The 16,367-nt window shown below is 37.9% G+C and overlaps 1 protein-coding gene across 1 annotated transcript in view; it reads left to right on the top strand.

Moving 5' to 3' along the window:
* Window positions 1-16,367, top strand: part of gbe1b (glucan (1,4-alpha-), branching enzyme 1b) — a 106,666-nt gene that overhangs the window by 11,592 nt on the left and 78,707 nt on the right. The window contains exons 3-7 of the mRNA XM_088011660.1: window positions 2,873-2,988; window positions 6,066-6,191; window positions 10,212-10,347; window positions 14,794-14,884; window positions 16,024-16,233. Of these exons, the coding sequence (XP_087867786.1) occupies window positions 2,873-2,988; window positions 6,066-6,191; window positions 10,212-10,347; window positions 14,794-14,884; window positions 16,024-16,233 (679 nt within the window). The remainder of the gene's footprint in view (window positions 1-2,872; window positions 2,989-6,065; window positions 6,192-10,211; window positions 10,348-14,793; window positions 14,885-16,023; window positions 16,234-16,367) is intronic.

Genomic DNA, 16,367 nt, shown 5'->3' with positions numbered 1-16,367 from the left:
CATATTCAAGACTTTAAATGTGGAGTATTTGTGTTAACATTTCAATTGCTGGCTATTTCATCATTGGTTAGAAAGTTGTTGAAAGTGTGCAACCACTATGTTTTTAATTAAATCGTTATTTTCCCCAGTTCCTGAACTTGAAAATAATTTTAGGTCAATACTTTTGGATGTTTTTTTTTTTTTTTCTGGAATCTGCAGAGAAATGAAAAAATAATTAACAAGCCTGATTAAAAGCCTTTGCTAACTGTGTGTTGTTAAAATAAATGAGGTCTTTCAGGACTCAGTTATTTTTACCGTTCTCCTCATTCTCGCCAGAGTGGCTGGAGAGCTCTTTGTCCATTTCCTTTCTCCTTTTTTCACAACAAAACATTATAATCTCGAAGCATTGACAGATGGCAGAAGGTTCTACTCAACCAAGGCTCTGTGTGTTTTTCCCCCATAACCTCGGCAACTTGTGACTGCGTCCTGCGACAGAGCTGTCAAGACTTCAGCAGAACTCTTTGGTGTGTCACTGCATCGATTGTGCAGAGCTTTGATGGCTCTGGTCATGGTCACAAAGAAAAGCACCCAGAGCCCGTGGTGTGCTGACACACTCGATGGTGTGCTTACACCTGGAGCTGCTTCGAAGTTGCAGTTCTGCATGCGTTACAGAGGCACACACTCATCTGTCCAACTGCTCTTACAGCAAAATGTAGAGGCACTTTTGCAGTGACATACAGATGTGACAAAGAGGAGAGCAGCAAAGCAAAGGTATGACACAATCACACTGAACTGAAAAAAAAGCATGCACAGATAAGAGACTAGGAATGATTGCATAAGTAAACCAATGATCTCAAACTCTTTTTGTTTGACAGAAAACCCCCATGGTTTGTAGCTCAGGAAAACTACAGCATTTGATAATCATTTTCCTGGTATGGTTAAATTCCAGTTTTCCAGACTTGATTCCATGTTCTGGAAGAATAAAAATATGATCTAGGAGATGAGAGGAGAAAGTACAAATAGTTGTGCCATGAGTGTTTTTGTTAATAAAATGTGCAAGACAATTGTTTTAACTCCTAAATGAACATTTTCAAAATTAACAATGAATTTCTTTTTTTTTTTTTTTTATTTTCTCAGCAAAAAAAAAATAAATCAATCTATTTGGGACTTTTTACACATTCTAACCAAAGATATTATATTTGTGCATCACTCTCTATAACAAAACACATTATTCTGTTGAAAATACTTCTTTGATAAAACATCTGCCATATCCCTTTATTTATTTTTTAAATTGAACAGTTTACTATAAATTATTTTTGCTAATAGGCAATCATTTGAAATTTATTCCTCTATATTGAGGAAATGTGAGGATTTTTTTCCCCCAGAAAATCTGTGATGGCTAACATCCATAAAAATATCTTCAATAGAGGTTAAATGTTCAAGATAGTTCTTCTGGAATATTTTTAAAACCACATCGGAAGACCAAGTTCTACCCAGAAGGCAGCAGGACGGTACAACTCTTATCTCTTTGCTACAGTGAAAACGATATTATTAGCATTAGTGGAAATGTTAATACCCTGGGATTGATTCTGTGTGCAAAAGTGGAAATGTATCAATTTGTTTTTTGTTCATTTTTGTGCTAGTTAGCTCCGTGTCTGCGCTTTCCTCTCTCTGTATTCCTACACTTCCTTCTCCTTTTTAATTATCTTCCCAAGACCTTGGGCAGCAGCTCAATTCCAACATTCAATTCAGTGAGAGATTACATTTTGACACGGCTCAGTCATATTATTTGATTTCAATTTCATAGCAAATGTGGAAACAGCCCAGCAGCCCTAGTCATGAATATGGTGCAGGTTGGATGCATAATGCACTGTTTTCTTTTTGTTTTTGTTTGCTTTTTTTTTTTTTTTTTTTTTCCCCCAGTCGAGTTTAGGCTAAGGGAGATAAATAAATAGCGCAAAAATATGACTTTCTACCTGTGAAAATGCTGGGGTTGTACCCCAACACTTCTAGCGCATCTCCTGTGATTCATTTTCTATCCTTGCCTTGTTTCCACTCATGAATAGCAAGCAGATATGCGTTGCAGAATGAAAACATCTTAAATTGACAGGCCAGGGTGGTCACTTTATAATAAATGTTTTGTGTTCTGTCAGTCGTGGACAACTGGGAATGTTGTTGCCTTTAAATATAGAATTTACGATGCAGTCTGATCAGTTTTTTATTTTTTTTATTTTTGGATGTAGGGGGGCCTCTGCTGTATTCTCTGTTGCAATAGTCACATGACCCAAAGATCAGTAGAGAGATCAAACACAACAGCAAGGGGTTATGTAAGGGCGTTTTTGTGAGGGAGCGTGTGAAAATAGATCATAGAAGTCGGAAAGAAAAATGGAGCACTGACAGAAATGAACTGTTCCTTGTGTTTACACTTTTTGATACCTTTGATTTTTTTTTTTTTTGTGTGTGCTTTTTGAATTTTATTTTCTGGAAGGGGAATGTGATTTGGCCAAATTGTGCATTTTTCTGGAGAATTATAATTTTTTTCATATCGGGAGTGAATGAAATGAGTCACATTTAATGACTTTCAAATTTGGGATGTTAATATTTGTAGTGTAAAAGTTGTTATGCATTGTTGTGATCGCGAAGGAAAGATAGAGATGAGTAATGGAAATGTGGTTTAAACGGAACCATTACTGTCGTCTGAAGAATCACAGCTGTATGTTTCTTAATAAATGCAGAGACCTACCACGAAAAAAGGTTACAAAATATGCACATTGTCTTTCTTTAATTCATTGATCTAACTCATGCATTTATTGTCATCAGGACCTGATCAAAATACTGACATTTGTAAATAAGCTGAATTTAAAGTGTTTAAATTCTGTTTGTTTCCCCATAGATGGCTGGGACAAATTCTCTCACCCTTACTCCAAGAAAGAGTTTGGCAAGTGGGAATTGACTATTCCACCTAAGTCTGACAACTCTCCAGCTGTGGATCATCGCACCAAGCTGAAGGTAAAGAACAGAATGTCTTCATGCTTCTTTTCACGCCCTCAGTGGGTGACGTCTGGCCGTGACGGAGCAGAGAGTTGTCACTTTCAAGCTGTCGTGTGCGGTGTCTTATGAACTAAGGGGAAACCTGGCGTGTCGCCATCAACAACATGTCATAATCACAGGGCAGAAGTGAGATTACTATATGTACACAGACTGCACAGTGGAGAGCAGATACACCTGAAGAGCCCCATCTGATGGCTTTGATTTCAGCTTCCATCTGCGCACTGTGAGGAATACCTCAGGGCTGTGCTCTCTTTTCTTTTCTTCCGTTTTTTTCCCTCCTCCCGGTTCAAAATGCACCCCGCAGTCCATGTACATGATTAGTTTTAAGCTTCAGTAAATAATTCCTCAGGGTTAAATGCAAACGATGCACCTCCCCTTATGCATTGTCTCAGCATGCATGAGAAATAACCTAAAAATTGTGATGCCAGACGAGGAGAGGATGGCATCGCTACGGGCTCTCTCCTTGGGAACGGGTCATCTCTGGCACAGTCTTGCGCCCCGGACCGCATGCCCAGCTCCCATTGTCTGCAGAGGTCAGTCTAAGGACGATAAGAAGCAGATGGAAATGCTGGCACCTGGCCTTTCCTTGTGCACCCCTGCTGCCGATGAATAGCAGTCTTGCTGTGAGCTCCACTTTGGAATTAGTTCCACAGCTCTCCCTTGCTGATGCAAAAGCCTACCTCCGATCACTCTCATGGAGAGCGGTTTGCCCTCCCATCCCCCTTGTTCGAGGCCTAATTTTTCTTCATAAACGGGTTTTGTCCCTTTGTGGGGGTTGCTTTGGCATGGAAAATGCAAAAATTCTATTTTAATGCTGGTCAGAGGTATAAACGCACTCATCAGTGGCATCAATGTCCTATTTATTTCTGGCTTTTAGTGATGTACTTTAACTATTTATTTTTTCTAGGTGGATTATACAACAATTACACAAGGGGGAGTTCTTATCTGCATCGGTTCAAAATTTCACACACACACTTTGAGTAGTTATGAGTTCTTTTTCAGTTTGGTAATCTTGACCTTAGTCTCTAGCCTTGTCCATTCCAAGCCTTATTTAATATGAATTTGAAATCATTTTCTTGCTGGAACACCCAAATCAATCCAGTTTATAACCCAAACTACAAACCGCTTAAACACCTGAGCATAATGACAAGAAGAATGTTTGGAGGAAACGAGATTTGACTTGTACAACTGTCAAATATGCTAGCAGAACCGTGATGCTGGTGATGGAGAAGCACCTCCAAATTCCTAAACTTCACTTTGAAGCAACAGTTATGGAACTTGGACATAACTCGGTTTTCCAAAAGGACAATCGTGCATCACAACTGGATTTGAAATACACTAATTCTTTGGAATGGCCCCAACTTTAACCCTGTTGAAAAAAGACGGTAGATCATTCTCAACAACAACATCTACAGCAAGAAACGAACCGATTTTATATGATCTGGTGTCAAAAGCTAGAATTATGCCAGAGGGTTGTTGATGGTTACAAAAAGTGAATAAAGCTGTTTTACATAAGAAGATTTATTCAAAATGTATACAATTCAGCCAGTAGGCATCAGATTGACCCTGTTGGGGTCACAGTAAATTCAAACTTATGCACACATGTCTTGTCTTATAAGATGTTTGTTGTTTTTTATCATACTGTAAACCTCCCTCAAAAACAGTGATTTTAACCCTGTGACTGTGTGCAAACAGCAAATCAGCAGCTGAAGTGATAAAACAAATATTTTTATGTTTTAGCCTCACTTTACTTCTTGCACACTGACCAGCTCCAAGTTGTTCTTCTGGCTCAGGCAGTGTTTCAGTTTGCCCAGCAGTCAAAGTTTTCTCTAATGTTCCTAATTCTGGCCAATTTGTCTGAAGGACCAGGACTCTGTCAGGCTTTATGCCAGTCCATTTATCTAACTATCTTTTCCTAATCCTATAAACTATGAGGCTTGTCATAATGGAAACCAGGCAGCTAACTCCTAGGTGGCCTGCCCATAATGAAAAAACCCCAGAGGGGAGTCTGGCTACCGCCTCACAGGCAGGTGGCATTGGAGCGGTCATTACTTCACAACAGTGGCCAGATTTACTTGAGTTCTAATGCCCGTTTCTGCAGGGGACAAAATAGGGCGAACACATACTGTGGGTAATACGTCGATTTCTTGGTGGGTTTTTCCCAGCTCCCACACTGCTTTTCTCCTTTATTATTCGACAATGGGAGCAAAGTAACTTGTCAGATTTCCAAAGTGTGTTTATTTTAGCCCCATCCAAACCCCAATTGCAGGACATAATGGATGAAAGGCAAGGAATAATGATTTAGACGTCCTGTTTCTTTTTCTTCTTTTTTTGTCGTGTTTTTTTTTTTTTTTCTAATTTGTTCCCTGGCTCAAATCCCTTCTTGAGATAAGCCAGTAAGTTGCTGTTTTAAAAACCAATCAGAGTTGCCCCATACAGGCAAATATAATTCAGCATAATCACCACCAAATCCAGGTTCACTTAGTGTTCTGGTCAATACTTTGCAGCTTGTCGCCTTGTTTTCGCTGAGAAAGATACAGAGTTATACATTTTGTGCCGCAGAGCAGGGAGATGGAACAGACGTGTGTTTTTTATGATGAAAGATTTCTAAAAAATGTTTAGTTTATTGGTTGAACAGTCTGCACATTCTCTCTGTGTAATGGAAAGAGACTAATGTCTCAGTTTTATGATGTAAGCATTTCATGGCTGGAAGGCGTAAATAAGTGCAGGCTGTAAAATCACAAACATTTAGAGGAAGATATGCGCAGGAGTCTCAGCCTTTGATGACTTTCAAAGATTTCCTCTTCTTATCTGCATTTAAGTGTTTAACTTTGGAAATGTTGCATCCTGCAAATCTTGGGCTCATTTTGGGTTTGGATTGTTTTTCATTATCATTCCATCTCATCAGGCAATGCAAAGTTGCTTTTGTTCTCTAACCGTATGCCAGCTGACTGTAGTGGCTGTTTTTGTGTCCACCTTCTATCACTCAAGGTGTCCTTGCTTTAACATAACACTCATTTATCTTATTTCCCCAGGTGGTAGTTCACACTAAGGATGGCGAGCGCCTCTACAGGATCTCGCCTTGGGCAAAATATGTGACCAGGGAGGAGAAATCTGTCATCTACGACTGGGTTCACTGGGATCCCCCTCAGCCTTATGTTGTAAGCAAGAATTTTATGAATGGTTGAATTGTTTATTTACTTGGCTGCTTTTATGCTTGTCTTAACTATGTATTTGGCATCTTGTTTTATTTAAATGTTGATGACTAGTGAGTGGAACAAAACATCCACGCCACGATACGAGGTGATTCCCATTACTTGGTTCACAAGAACGACATGAGAAAGACTTTGGCAATATAACAGGAAAAAAACAAGAATCCCTTTTTTCCACTTGTAAATGTTTCTCAAATCACAAATTGGGTTTTAAATATTTTGAGTTCAGAATATTCCAGACCACGTTTGACTAGACCAATTATTGTGTATTGTTTATCTTTGTCTAATAATACCAAAAATCATTTGAAATGTTCCCTTTTCACCTTTTCACGTGTCATTAAAAATTGTTTGTCCGTACAGATTCCTTCCAATTGAACTTTTTTGTCATACTTCAAAGTATGAGATTACATTTTAATGTCAGACAATGAAGGATAAAAAAAAAAAAACTTATAGTATATCTTTATGCTATCTAAACCAACTTGGGCTTTTGTGAAAAGCAATTGTCACAATTTTAATTTATGAAACTGCTGTGATTAATCAAATTATTTGGTTCATTTTCACTAGCCACACCCAGGCCTGATAACGGCCTGACCTGTAGAATCAATAAGCCGTTTAACAGAACCTTTCTGACCTTCAGACCATTGACCTACAGATCTTAAAAAGCAATGCATCATGCCCTAATCTAAAGAAATAAAAAATCAGACAAGGGACTACCAGAATGTAACAAACTTGTAAAGATTTCAAATTCAGTTCCTAAGGCGTTTTGACTTAATTGAACCACAGTCAGAGCCATTATCTACAAATATGGAACCGTAGGAAACTTTTCATGGAGTATCGAGCCAGCCACAGAGAAGAAATAAAATGTTACCAAGCCATTTCTAAAGCTCCAGCAACTCTATAGTGAAACCCACAGATGGCAAAAAAATACTGAAAAGTGGTAAATCTTCTCGGGAGTAACCAGCCTACCAAAATTACAGAAGAGGATGTCAACAATCTTTCCAGGAAGAGACAAATAAATCTGCCCACTGCTACAAAATCCACTTGCATTTGGTGTTCATGCTTCAACAGTGAGAAAGAGATGAGGGCCACCATGGGAGAGTCAAGGCCAAAACCTTCTGACCACATTCCCATCTTGATTGCCAACATTTTTATGTGCAGTGATCTACAGTAGACCAGCAAATCCACCTCTGAATGCCAAAATGAAGTTTAAGACCATAATTGTAAAATGTCAAAATCTGTTAACAAGTCTAGCTTTTGTGTCATTTTCTGTCAGACACTCACACTCCTCAGCCCCTGAGGGTAAAAGCAAAATTACTTTCTGTCTTTGAACATGGCTGCATTAAAGAGCTTCGCAAGCAAGGCCTCTTGCAACATGCTGTCAATGCAGAGGTCGGACACAGAAAGTCAGTCACTTCAAATTTTTTAAAAGAAATTAGATGAGGGTTGGATGAGAAAGTTATGGGATAGACCAAAGAAATTTCACTTGCACTGAGCTGAAGGATCTGACAGGCTGTCTGTAAAGACACAGGCAGATCCTTAGCCCAAATTAAGGCTCTTGCATGCTGATTGGAGCCCATTAACTACAATCTGGCATCTGTGAAAGAAGAACTTGAAGAACAAAAACGGTCACGTCTTCTCCCTGTCCACAACATATTCATTTACACTTTGCAAGGGACAACCATACACTGGACATTGAAAGAAAGAAGAAAGTTTCTCTTTGAGAAAAAAAAGTTTGATCTGGATGGTACTGATGGCTCCGAACATCACTGGCATGACAAAGAAAAAGTTCCATCCTAGTCAGGAAACTTTTCCCTTCACTGGAACAAAGAAACTTCACAGCATGAGGGGATATCAACCCACAGTTTGGTATGTTGGCTATGTGAAGATGTAAATAGCCAAAGGTTACCTTCGAACCTTTTATCAGGAGTGTCTAAAGTGCCTTCTGCCAGAAGAGTAACTGTTTATAGCCATTAAAAGCTAATCTTAAATAATTAATTAGTTGTTTTTCCATTTAATTGTTAAAAGCCTCAATACTTTGATAGTTTGGTGCCACATCAAAGTATATCATTTTGAATTTGTGCATCTGAAACTAGATTGTGATGCGTTTCCCCTTCTCTTGGTTTGAATAACATGCTCCTTCATTTTAAATGAACCTTACATTTTTTATGGGAGGTTTTTGCTTTATTCTTAAATAGTTTATAGATAAAAACAGATTTTTCAGAGGGTCTCAATGTTTCTCAGTACTACTTGATGTTCTTGGCTCAAGAGTGAACAAGGGAAAAACACTAAGAGGCTATTAGCGTCCACCTTGCTTTCCTTATCGTTGGTTATTTGGCACCATTTTAATTAGTTGGGGCCTCTCACTGGCGCTATATTTGTTTTATTTACAAGTGCCTCAATCATGTACTTCAGCTAGAGGGTTCAAGGCCCTGTGGGTAGCTCTCAGGAAATTTTGTCTATATATAAAACAAGCCCTTCTCCTTTTTTTTTCTTTTTTTTTTATTACAGACTAAGGGAACTATTGGGACAGAACCTTGCAAAAGTATTCAAACATATTGTTAGTTTTCAAAATGTAGGGTTTAATATGCTGAGACCAATGCAAAGTAGAGTATAAACTGAAAACCAGAAGAAGTTTTCTGACAATTTGTCTACAGCAAATATACTGTATTTTTCAGACTGTAAGCCGCTACTTTTTTCCCACACTTCGTACCATGCGGCTTATAACCCGGTGCGGGTTTTCTGTGGATTTTTCTTTAACCACCAGGGGGCTCTTTAGCAGGAAGTTAATCATTGGAAGTAAAAATTGGAAATCAAAGAAGAAAGTGCTAATTTTCATTTAGAACAAGCACATGCTAGCCCATGCTAGCAGGCACGGCAGAGAAATGTTTTCAAGCTCATATGATGTAGCCTTTAAGTTGAAAGCTATCGATCTGGCAGTACAAAGAGCCGCTGCACGTAAGCTCGGAGTGAACGAATCCATGGTTCGGCATTGGAGACGGAGGTCTGCATCCTTAATAAATCCATCAGATTTATTAGGATGCAGCCCTCTGCTGCGTTCTTATCCGAGAGCGGCAGAGATACCAGCGTCTTATAGCCTAGTGCGGCTTATACATGTACGTTTCCAGTTTTTTTTCTTTTCCTCAAAAAAATTGTAGGTGTGGCTTATAGTACGGTGCGCTCTATACGCTTTATAGTCCAGAAAATACGGTATATCTCTACAAGCTTTGTATGGTTTATTATTATTTTGGTAGTCTCCTCTAAGAAGTTAGTTGTGCTAACTTTAAAGCACTAATCATAAATATTAGCTCCACTAATGCTACAACATTGTATTACAGTAGTATTTAGTGGAAGTGGATTAGCAAAAGTGTGCTTAGCACTGGTTTTACTCAAACAGAAACTCAGATTGAACACCTTGAATAAAGAATATCTGAATGCGAATTTTCAAGTTCTGGTACACATTCTAAAACTGATCTAGGACTTAGGAACCTGACACAAAAATGCTGTGATCTAAACTATTCCTTCAATTATTTTCCAGGGTAAAGTACATTGTTAGTGTTTACCACATTGAAAAAACGTTGGCATTTTCCTCTTGGTGTTGTGCAATTTTATTTGGGGTATGAGAGTAAAGTGTACTAAATACACAACATACTTTTTTTTAAAAATTATTTTTATTTGTGAACATTGATATATAATTTTTACCTTCACTGTACAATTGAGCACTATTTTGTATTGGTCTTTGACATAAAAAGTCAATGCTTTCATGGAGGTTTGTGGCTGTAACATGACAAAGTTTGAAATTATTCAAAGGTTGTCAATATTTTTGGAAGGCATTTGTAAAGTGATTCATTCCTTGCAAAATGTTTAAGCAAAGATGCACATATCATTTTCATTTATTGTACTTTTTTTTTTTACTCTGAAACTGTGCTCTGTTATCTTCATCATTTGTCATACTATTTTTGGCATTTGCAGCAGATCCATCCTCGGCCAAAGAAACCCAAGAGCCTGAGAATTTACGAAGCCCATGTTGGCATCGGGTCCCCAGAGCCGAAGATCGCCTCGTACAACAACTTCACACACAATGTGCTTCCTCGAATAAAAGATTTAGGTAAGACGGTGGGATTATTTTCCTTCTTAGGTCTCTTATTTATTTTGTTGTCTTCATGTGGCTCAGACTGATCTTAAATTGAGCTAAAAAGCATCACACACTCGCCAGAGACGAGGCGAATGTAAAACCGTGGTTGTATACCTCACTTCACATACACAATTTGGACCCAACGATCTGCCAAGAAAACAAAGAAATTCCCACTTTTTCTTGTTTGTCCTTTTTTATATAAATAGCTGAAGGTATTTCTATCAGCACTGGCCCATAACACAGCACACAAGCTTTACTGCAGTGAGTACCACTGCTCGTCCAGGAGCAGTATTTCTCTGTGGCAGACCTGTCACATTCACTGTGCAAAAAGTCACCTAAGCACCCTGTGTACTGACACGACCTAAAGGGATCTCTGACCATTGGGCAGTGTTTTGTAAAGAGGCCTTCCAATCTCAAGTCACAGCAAAACTGATGATTTAAAGGATATGCCTGTAAAGATGTGAGCTGAAGCTGGTAAAGGAGCTTCATTATTTGCAGTGAAACATGTATTGTAGACATGTGCTAAAAGGTAATTCTGCAAGGAAGAAGCCATTGGTTCACCAGCATCAACAATATGAATCGGATAATAGCTTCAAAATGGACTGTGTGATAAAGCACCTTAGTTTTTGTTTCTGATAAAACTACAGTCGAAGAGCTTAGCTAAAATGACTCTTGCTACAATTGAAGGAAGAAGGTGGAAGCCTGCAAGTCTTGACACCAGCTTCCCAGCTGTGAAGTATGGTGGTGGCAGCATGATGTTATGTGGATATTTGGCTGCATGAGTGACTGGTTTACTTCTCAGGATAGATGGCATGGTGTGGTGACCAAGTGGTGTTTTGTGGAAATATTGAAGCAATAACTCAAACTATCAGCCAAATAATTCTGTCTGGCATAATGGACCCAATTGTCCATAAACTATTGTGAGAAGCTTGTGGAAAAATATCTGAAATGTTCGTCTCAAATCCATACCGTTTCAGAAAATACATTTAAAAACTTTGTGGAAAGTAAAACTAAAAATCGATTGCTCATTATTATGATATTTATCAAATATAAAGCTTTTTTTTCAAACAGTCATTTAGCTGCACGTTTTTAATATGTTGGGTCTTGTACCTTATTAAACAACCAATTAGTACATTTACCTAAACCAAGCTTTACATATCAATAGTTAAATTCACCACTGGTATCATTTTGCAGCTCTACATATGAGGCATTGCATTACTTTGTATGTAAGCGCACACCTTCTTGCCGTCGCTTTATTAAAAGGCGCCAATATGACTGGTGCAGCGCACCAGGAGACTTGTGATAAATGCTGTTTTCCTGCTTGTGTCATCTTGTTTAGCGGGTAAAGAAACTGCCAGATTAAATGCTGTCAAAGAATCCACCTGCAACAGCTCAGGGATTTTGCACAATAGGATTCACTAGGAGGCTAAATTTCATCGTCTCCAGTGATGGCTGACTCTGCCTGCCATTTCATTTTCTTGACTGAGGAGAGTGTACATATATAAATATAAAAAAAGAGGAACTTCCTCTCACCCCAGTGCTTTGTCACACTCCTTCAGAGGTAAAGTTTTCTCTCTTTCTCCCTTTGCCTGAAAAGATATATATATATATATATATATATATATATATATATATATATATATATATATATATATATATATATATATATATATATATATATATATATATATATATATATATATATATATATAAATAATTGTGCTCCAGACAACAATGAAAAACCTTGGGGCCTCCCACTGGAGTGCTCAGCGGCACTTTAGAAGCCTGTTGTTCTCTTATTCATAGACAGTTTTTCTAGGTCTTTTTTGAAATGTCGTACATGACCTCCTAACTCTAATAGTCGGTGTTTCCCTTTTGCCTGAGCTTGTACAAAGGTGCTAGAGCTGGTGTCGAAGAGGAAATGCCTGGAGCTCATTAGTACACTTCGACTGGCACAGGTCACATAGAATCAGGGTTTGAAGAAGGAAAAGAAACTATAGGTTTCAGATGCCTCCTGTGCTAAATTAATGCAGCTAAGTGCATTCGAAAAAAAAAAAAAACGGAAACTGTCATACAGTACTCAAGACACTTTCATACTGGCTTTGCAGTGCTTTGCTTCTGCCGCATGGCCAATTTATTGCATGCTTGTTTTGGGAAGGATTCAAACAGCGGGCGCCTGTTAAATGAATCATATGAAAGGAGATGCTGACAGGACTGAGACCCCCCACCATCTTGAACCGTCCAAACAGACATGATGCAATGCTCTTAGTAACAAAAAAAAGCACCACGATATTAAGCAACACTTCCTTTCTATCAAAACGTATTCAACTCTTATTTCATCGCCACACATGATTTAGTAGTTTTACCCACAATCCCATCTGGATCCAATGTTGCATACAGTACTTTGCAAAATTATTCAATCCCCTGTGATTTCTTTTTCTCCATTTTTTTTTATGTGGCAACCAGAAACAAGTTTGTAGCAACATCATGCTGGAGATGCTTTATTGAGGCAGATAGTGGCAGATAGATGTAATAGTCATGAATTCAGGCAGAGCTTTGATGAAATAACAATTTAAAGTGCTAATTGATGTCAATACTTCGCATTTAAAGTTGGAACTTATGTATGCATTTTAAAAATATAGTATAACTTTGAAGCACAGCTGCTTCAAAAAAAAACAACAAAAAAAAAATGCTGAAATATAATCACCAAATCATGAACTCACAGAGCCTCTGCAGCATGAACTGAGTTTGACCTGATTTTAAACTTTCTCTGAACTGCTCGAGGGGAAGCTGTGTAAAGCAGAAAGCACCATCATACCGTCCTTTAAAAATGGAGATGCAGAGATTTTGCGCTGTTACTGATGAAACAAGCTCGCCTCTGTTTCAAGACCAGAAATAAATGGTATTGGTTTACTGATCCAAAATTTTTATGAGGGAAAAAAGGTGCTTAACAAACCTGTGTGGGAACAACTAATGAAGCTAGAACTGGCTGTTTCAGATGGAAAACTCTGTTTGCATCACAAGCTCCTTGCCATTTGCTTGTCACATGTAGGGGACCAATTATTACATTTCGCTTAGTCAACCACTGAAGTGTATTGCTGTGACATAAGAAAATTTGTTGAACACTGTCCCGTTGCAACATAATCATGCTGTACAAACTTGATAATATATCGTGCAACCATAATATAATGTATAAACGTGATAATTCTACTGCATAAACATAACAATGTCATCCAGATGGTGACGGTAGTGTGCTTTTAGTGCATGCATAATCAAGGTTAGTACAACGGCTAATTTCCATGAACTAGTCAAGTTTTACATCATGCTTTCTAAGACATGGACATATACTGAGGCGGCTGCACATTGCTAATGAAATCAGTATTAGCATGCACACTCTGAGAAGGACTCAGAGTGGATCTGCAGAAGCAAAAAAATCTGCTACATCCTCTGAATGTGGCGGCCTTGCTAAGATTTTTGTCAAGCAAAGATGATTTTCTCTGACATCTGAAGGAAAAGAAAGTCACACCTCTGATGGATTCTTTAAACCAGTACAACCACTCTAAACATGCAGTTTGAGGACTTTTAAAATCGCCTAGTCAAAGTCCAGACCTGTAACTTATTGAGAATTGGTGGCCAGACGTAGAAATGCGTATCGTCACAATGTCCATCCAATTAGACTGATCTGGAACGATTTACAGTCATGCTTATGTGAGACCATTATTAGCTGTGGTAACTAGATTTTCATTTATTGCACTGACTTACTGTCAGAGAGCCAAAACAAGTTACGGTGATAAGTTATTACATTATTTACTTTATTACATTTAAAACGGATGAAATTATTGCGGTAGTTATTATGTTTTTGACCTTGATCAAATTATTGGTTGCTACATGGTTTTACTTAGACGGGCTGAATACAAATACATGTCACAACTCTGACTTTGTTAAATTAACAAAAAAAAAAAACAAAAAAAAAAAAAACAGTTTTAGATCAAATAAAAAAATAAAGTGCCCCAATCTAAAAACATGTGAAACCTCACAGACTCAGATTCTGTCAGATTTTTTTTCGCAGAATCCTCTTGTAATGATCTGCATTTAATCTTATAAACTTATGTTAACATCCCTGTCAATTATGAAGAAAATCTTTTCTACAGCATGATGCTGCCAACACTCTGTTGGTTCATTATGTTGTTCCGTGTTAGTTTTCAACTGCACATGTTGTATTGGATGTAAACAATGTGTCATGTAGATCATTAACTTAAATTACAGCTATGAATGATACTGTTAATTGGTGACATAATGTCTTTGTAAACGATCTTCAATTTGTCTTTGTAAGTTCAGAAAATGTGAAAAAACATTCAAGTGGAATGAATACTTGTGCAAGGCAATGCAAATTCCAAAAAGTTATTAATGCTTTTTCAGGTTACAATTGCATTCAGTTGATGGCGATCATGGAACATGCCTACTATGCAAGTTTTGGATATCAGATTACAAGTTTCTTCGCTGCTTCCAGGTACAGCTTCATTTTAATAAATGTTTTTAAACAGAATTGTTTCAAGTTATGTTTTGTATTGTCTGTGTTGTTTAAACAGCAGTAGATGCAATATGTGTTGGGTTCTTGTTTGGAAATGGGATTATATGATCATGTATAGAGCAGAAGCTCATCCATATGCACATTTCATATCCTTCTGCAGACGGTATTTGTGCATTAATTCAGAAATTACCATGCTGAACCGCACTCCCCTGTCATATGCTGACCAAAAACTGAAATAAAGTAAATAAAATAAATAAATGCAGTGAGATGAATCCTCTGAGCCACATTTGTTCAGCTTCCAGTATAGAGATTCATGACCTGCTTCAGTAACCACAGGTGTTAACAAATCAGCCGGGAGTGAACTATGAGGGATTAGAACTCAAAGGCGTATTTGTCGCAGAGTTTCCCTATTTATACAGTTTTATCCACTCCATGTAGTATCTATAACTGCACTCTGTTGTAAACTGAGTGAGCCGCTTCAGCACAGTCACCTCAAATCAAGGTTAGCCAGTCTGGCACCATCAATAATCTCTCTGTAAACACGTTTGCTGTTAATCCATAGAGTGGGGGGATTCATAGATAAACATAGACCAGAGTCTTTATCGTCTGTCAGAGATGCTTATTCCTTCTTTTTATACTGTATCATTCAGAATAGTGTATATGTTGCACTTTCACCCTTTGATTGTCTGATAGTCAAATTTAAAAACTTAGAATTTGTATACTGAGATAAGGGGTGAATTTGCTTGTTCACTCTTATGTCTGGGAGGACAGAGAGAATGCTATAGATCTATCTTTCAGGTTTGGTTAGGGTTAGGGTTCCAAGTCTTTTTGAAGTATGTATCTAAAGCTTTGCAAATGTGGAGTGATTTTTATTTAAGTTTTTGTCTATCTTTACTAAAATCGCCCCAACTCATGAAGTGCTGTAAACATCCATTTTAATCCACTGAGCTGTAATGCAGGAAATGATGGTTGTGATGTGTCTTAGGTTCCTCCTTTAGACACTGACTGACTGTTGATTTGATGGAGTTTAAGTCAGCTCTATTTAAAAAAAAAAAAAAAAAAATCCTAATTTAAATATTTTAATTTATTCAATCTGTGTCCGTCTTTTGTCCACGTAGTCGCTATGGTACCCCAGATGAGCTGAAGCAGCTGATTGATGTCGCTCATTCAATGGGCATTGTGGTGCTGCTGGATGTTGTCCACAGTCATGCGTCCAAGAACACGGAGGATGGCCTTAATGGCTTCGACGGGTCCGACTCCTGCTTCTTCCACTCGCCGCCGAGAGGGGAACACACTCTGTGGGACAGCCGCCTCTTTAACTACGCCAGGTATTTCACTCCACAGCACTAGCATCTTTATTACCAAATCATTCTCATTAAAATCAGCACCAATTCCTTAATAGAATTACTAAATATAATTTTATTCGTAATTGAAAAGTTTAAATACTTACTATTAATTAAAA

This window comes from Poecilia mexicana, unplaced genomic scaffold, assembly GCF_051168715.1.
Source record: "Poecilia mexicana isolate PSO_F unplaced genomic scaffold, ASM5116871v1 scaffold_13, whole genome shotgun sequence".
NCBI classification, from domain to species: domain Eukaryota; kingdom Metazoa; phylum Chordata; class Actinopteri; order Cyprinodontiformes; family Poeciliidae; genus Poecilia; species Poecilia mexicana.
The sequence above is the reverse complement of the archived record's forward strand: the minus strand, read 5'-3'. Positions and strand labels throughout refer to the sequence as shown.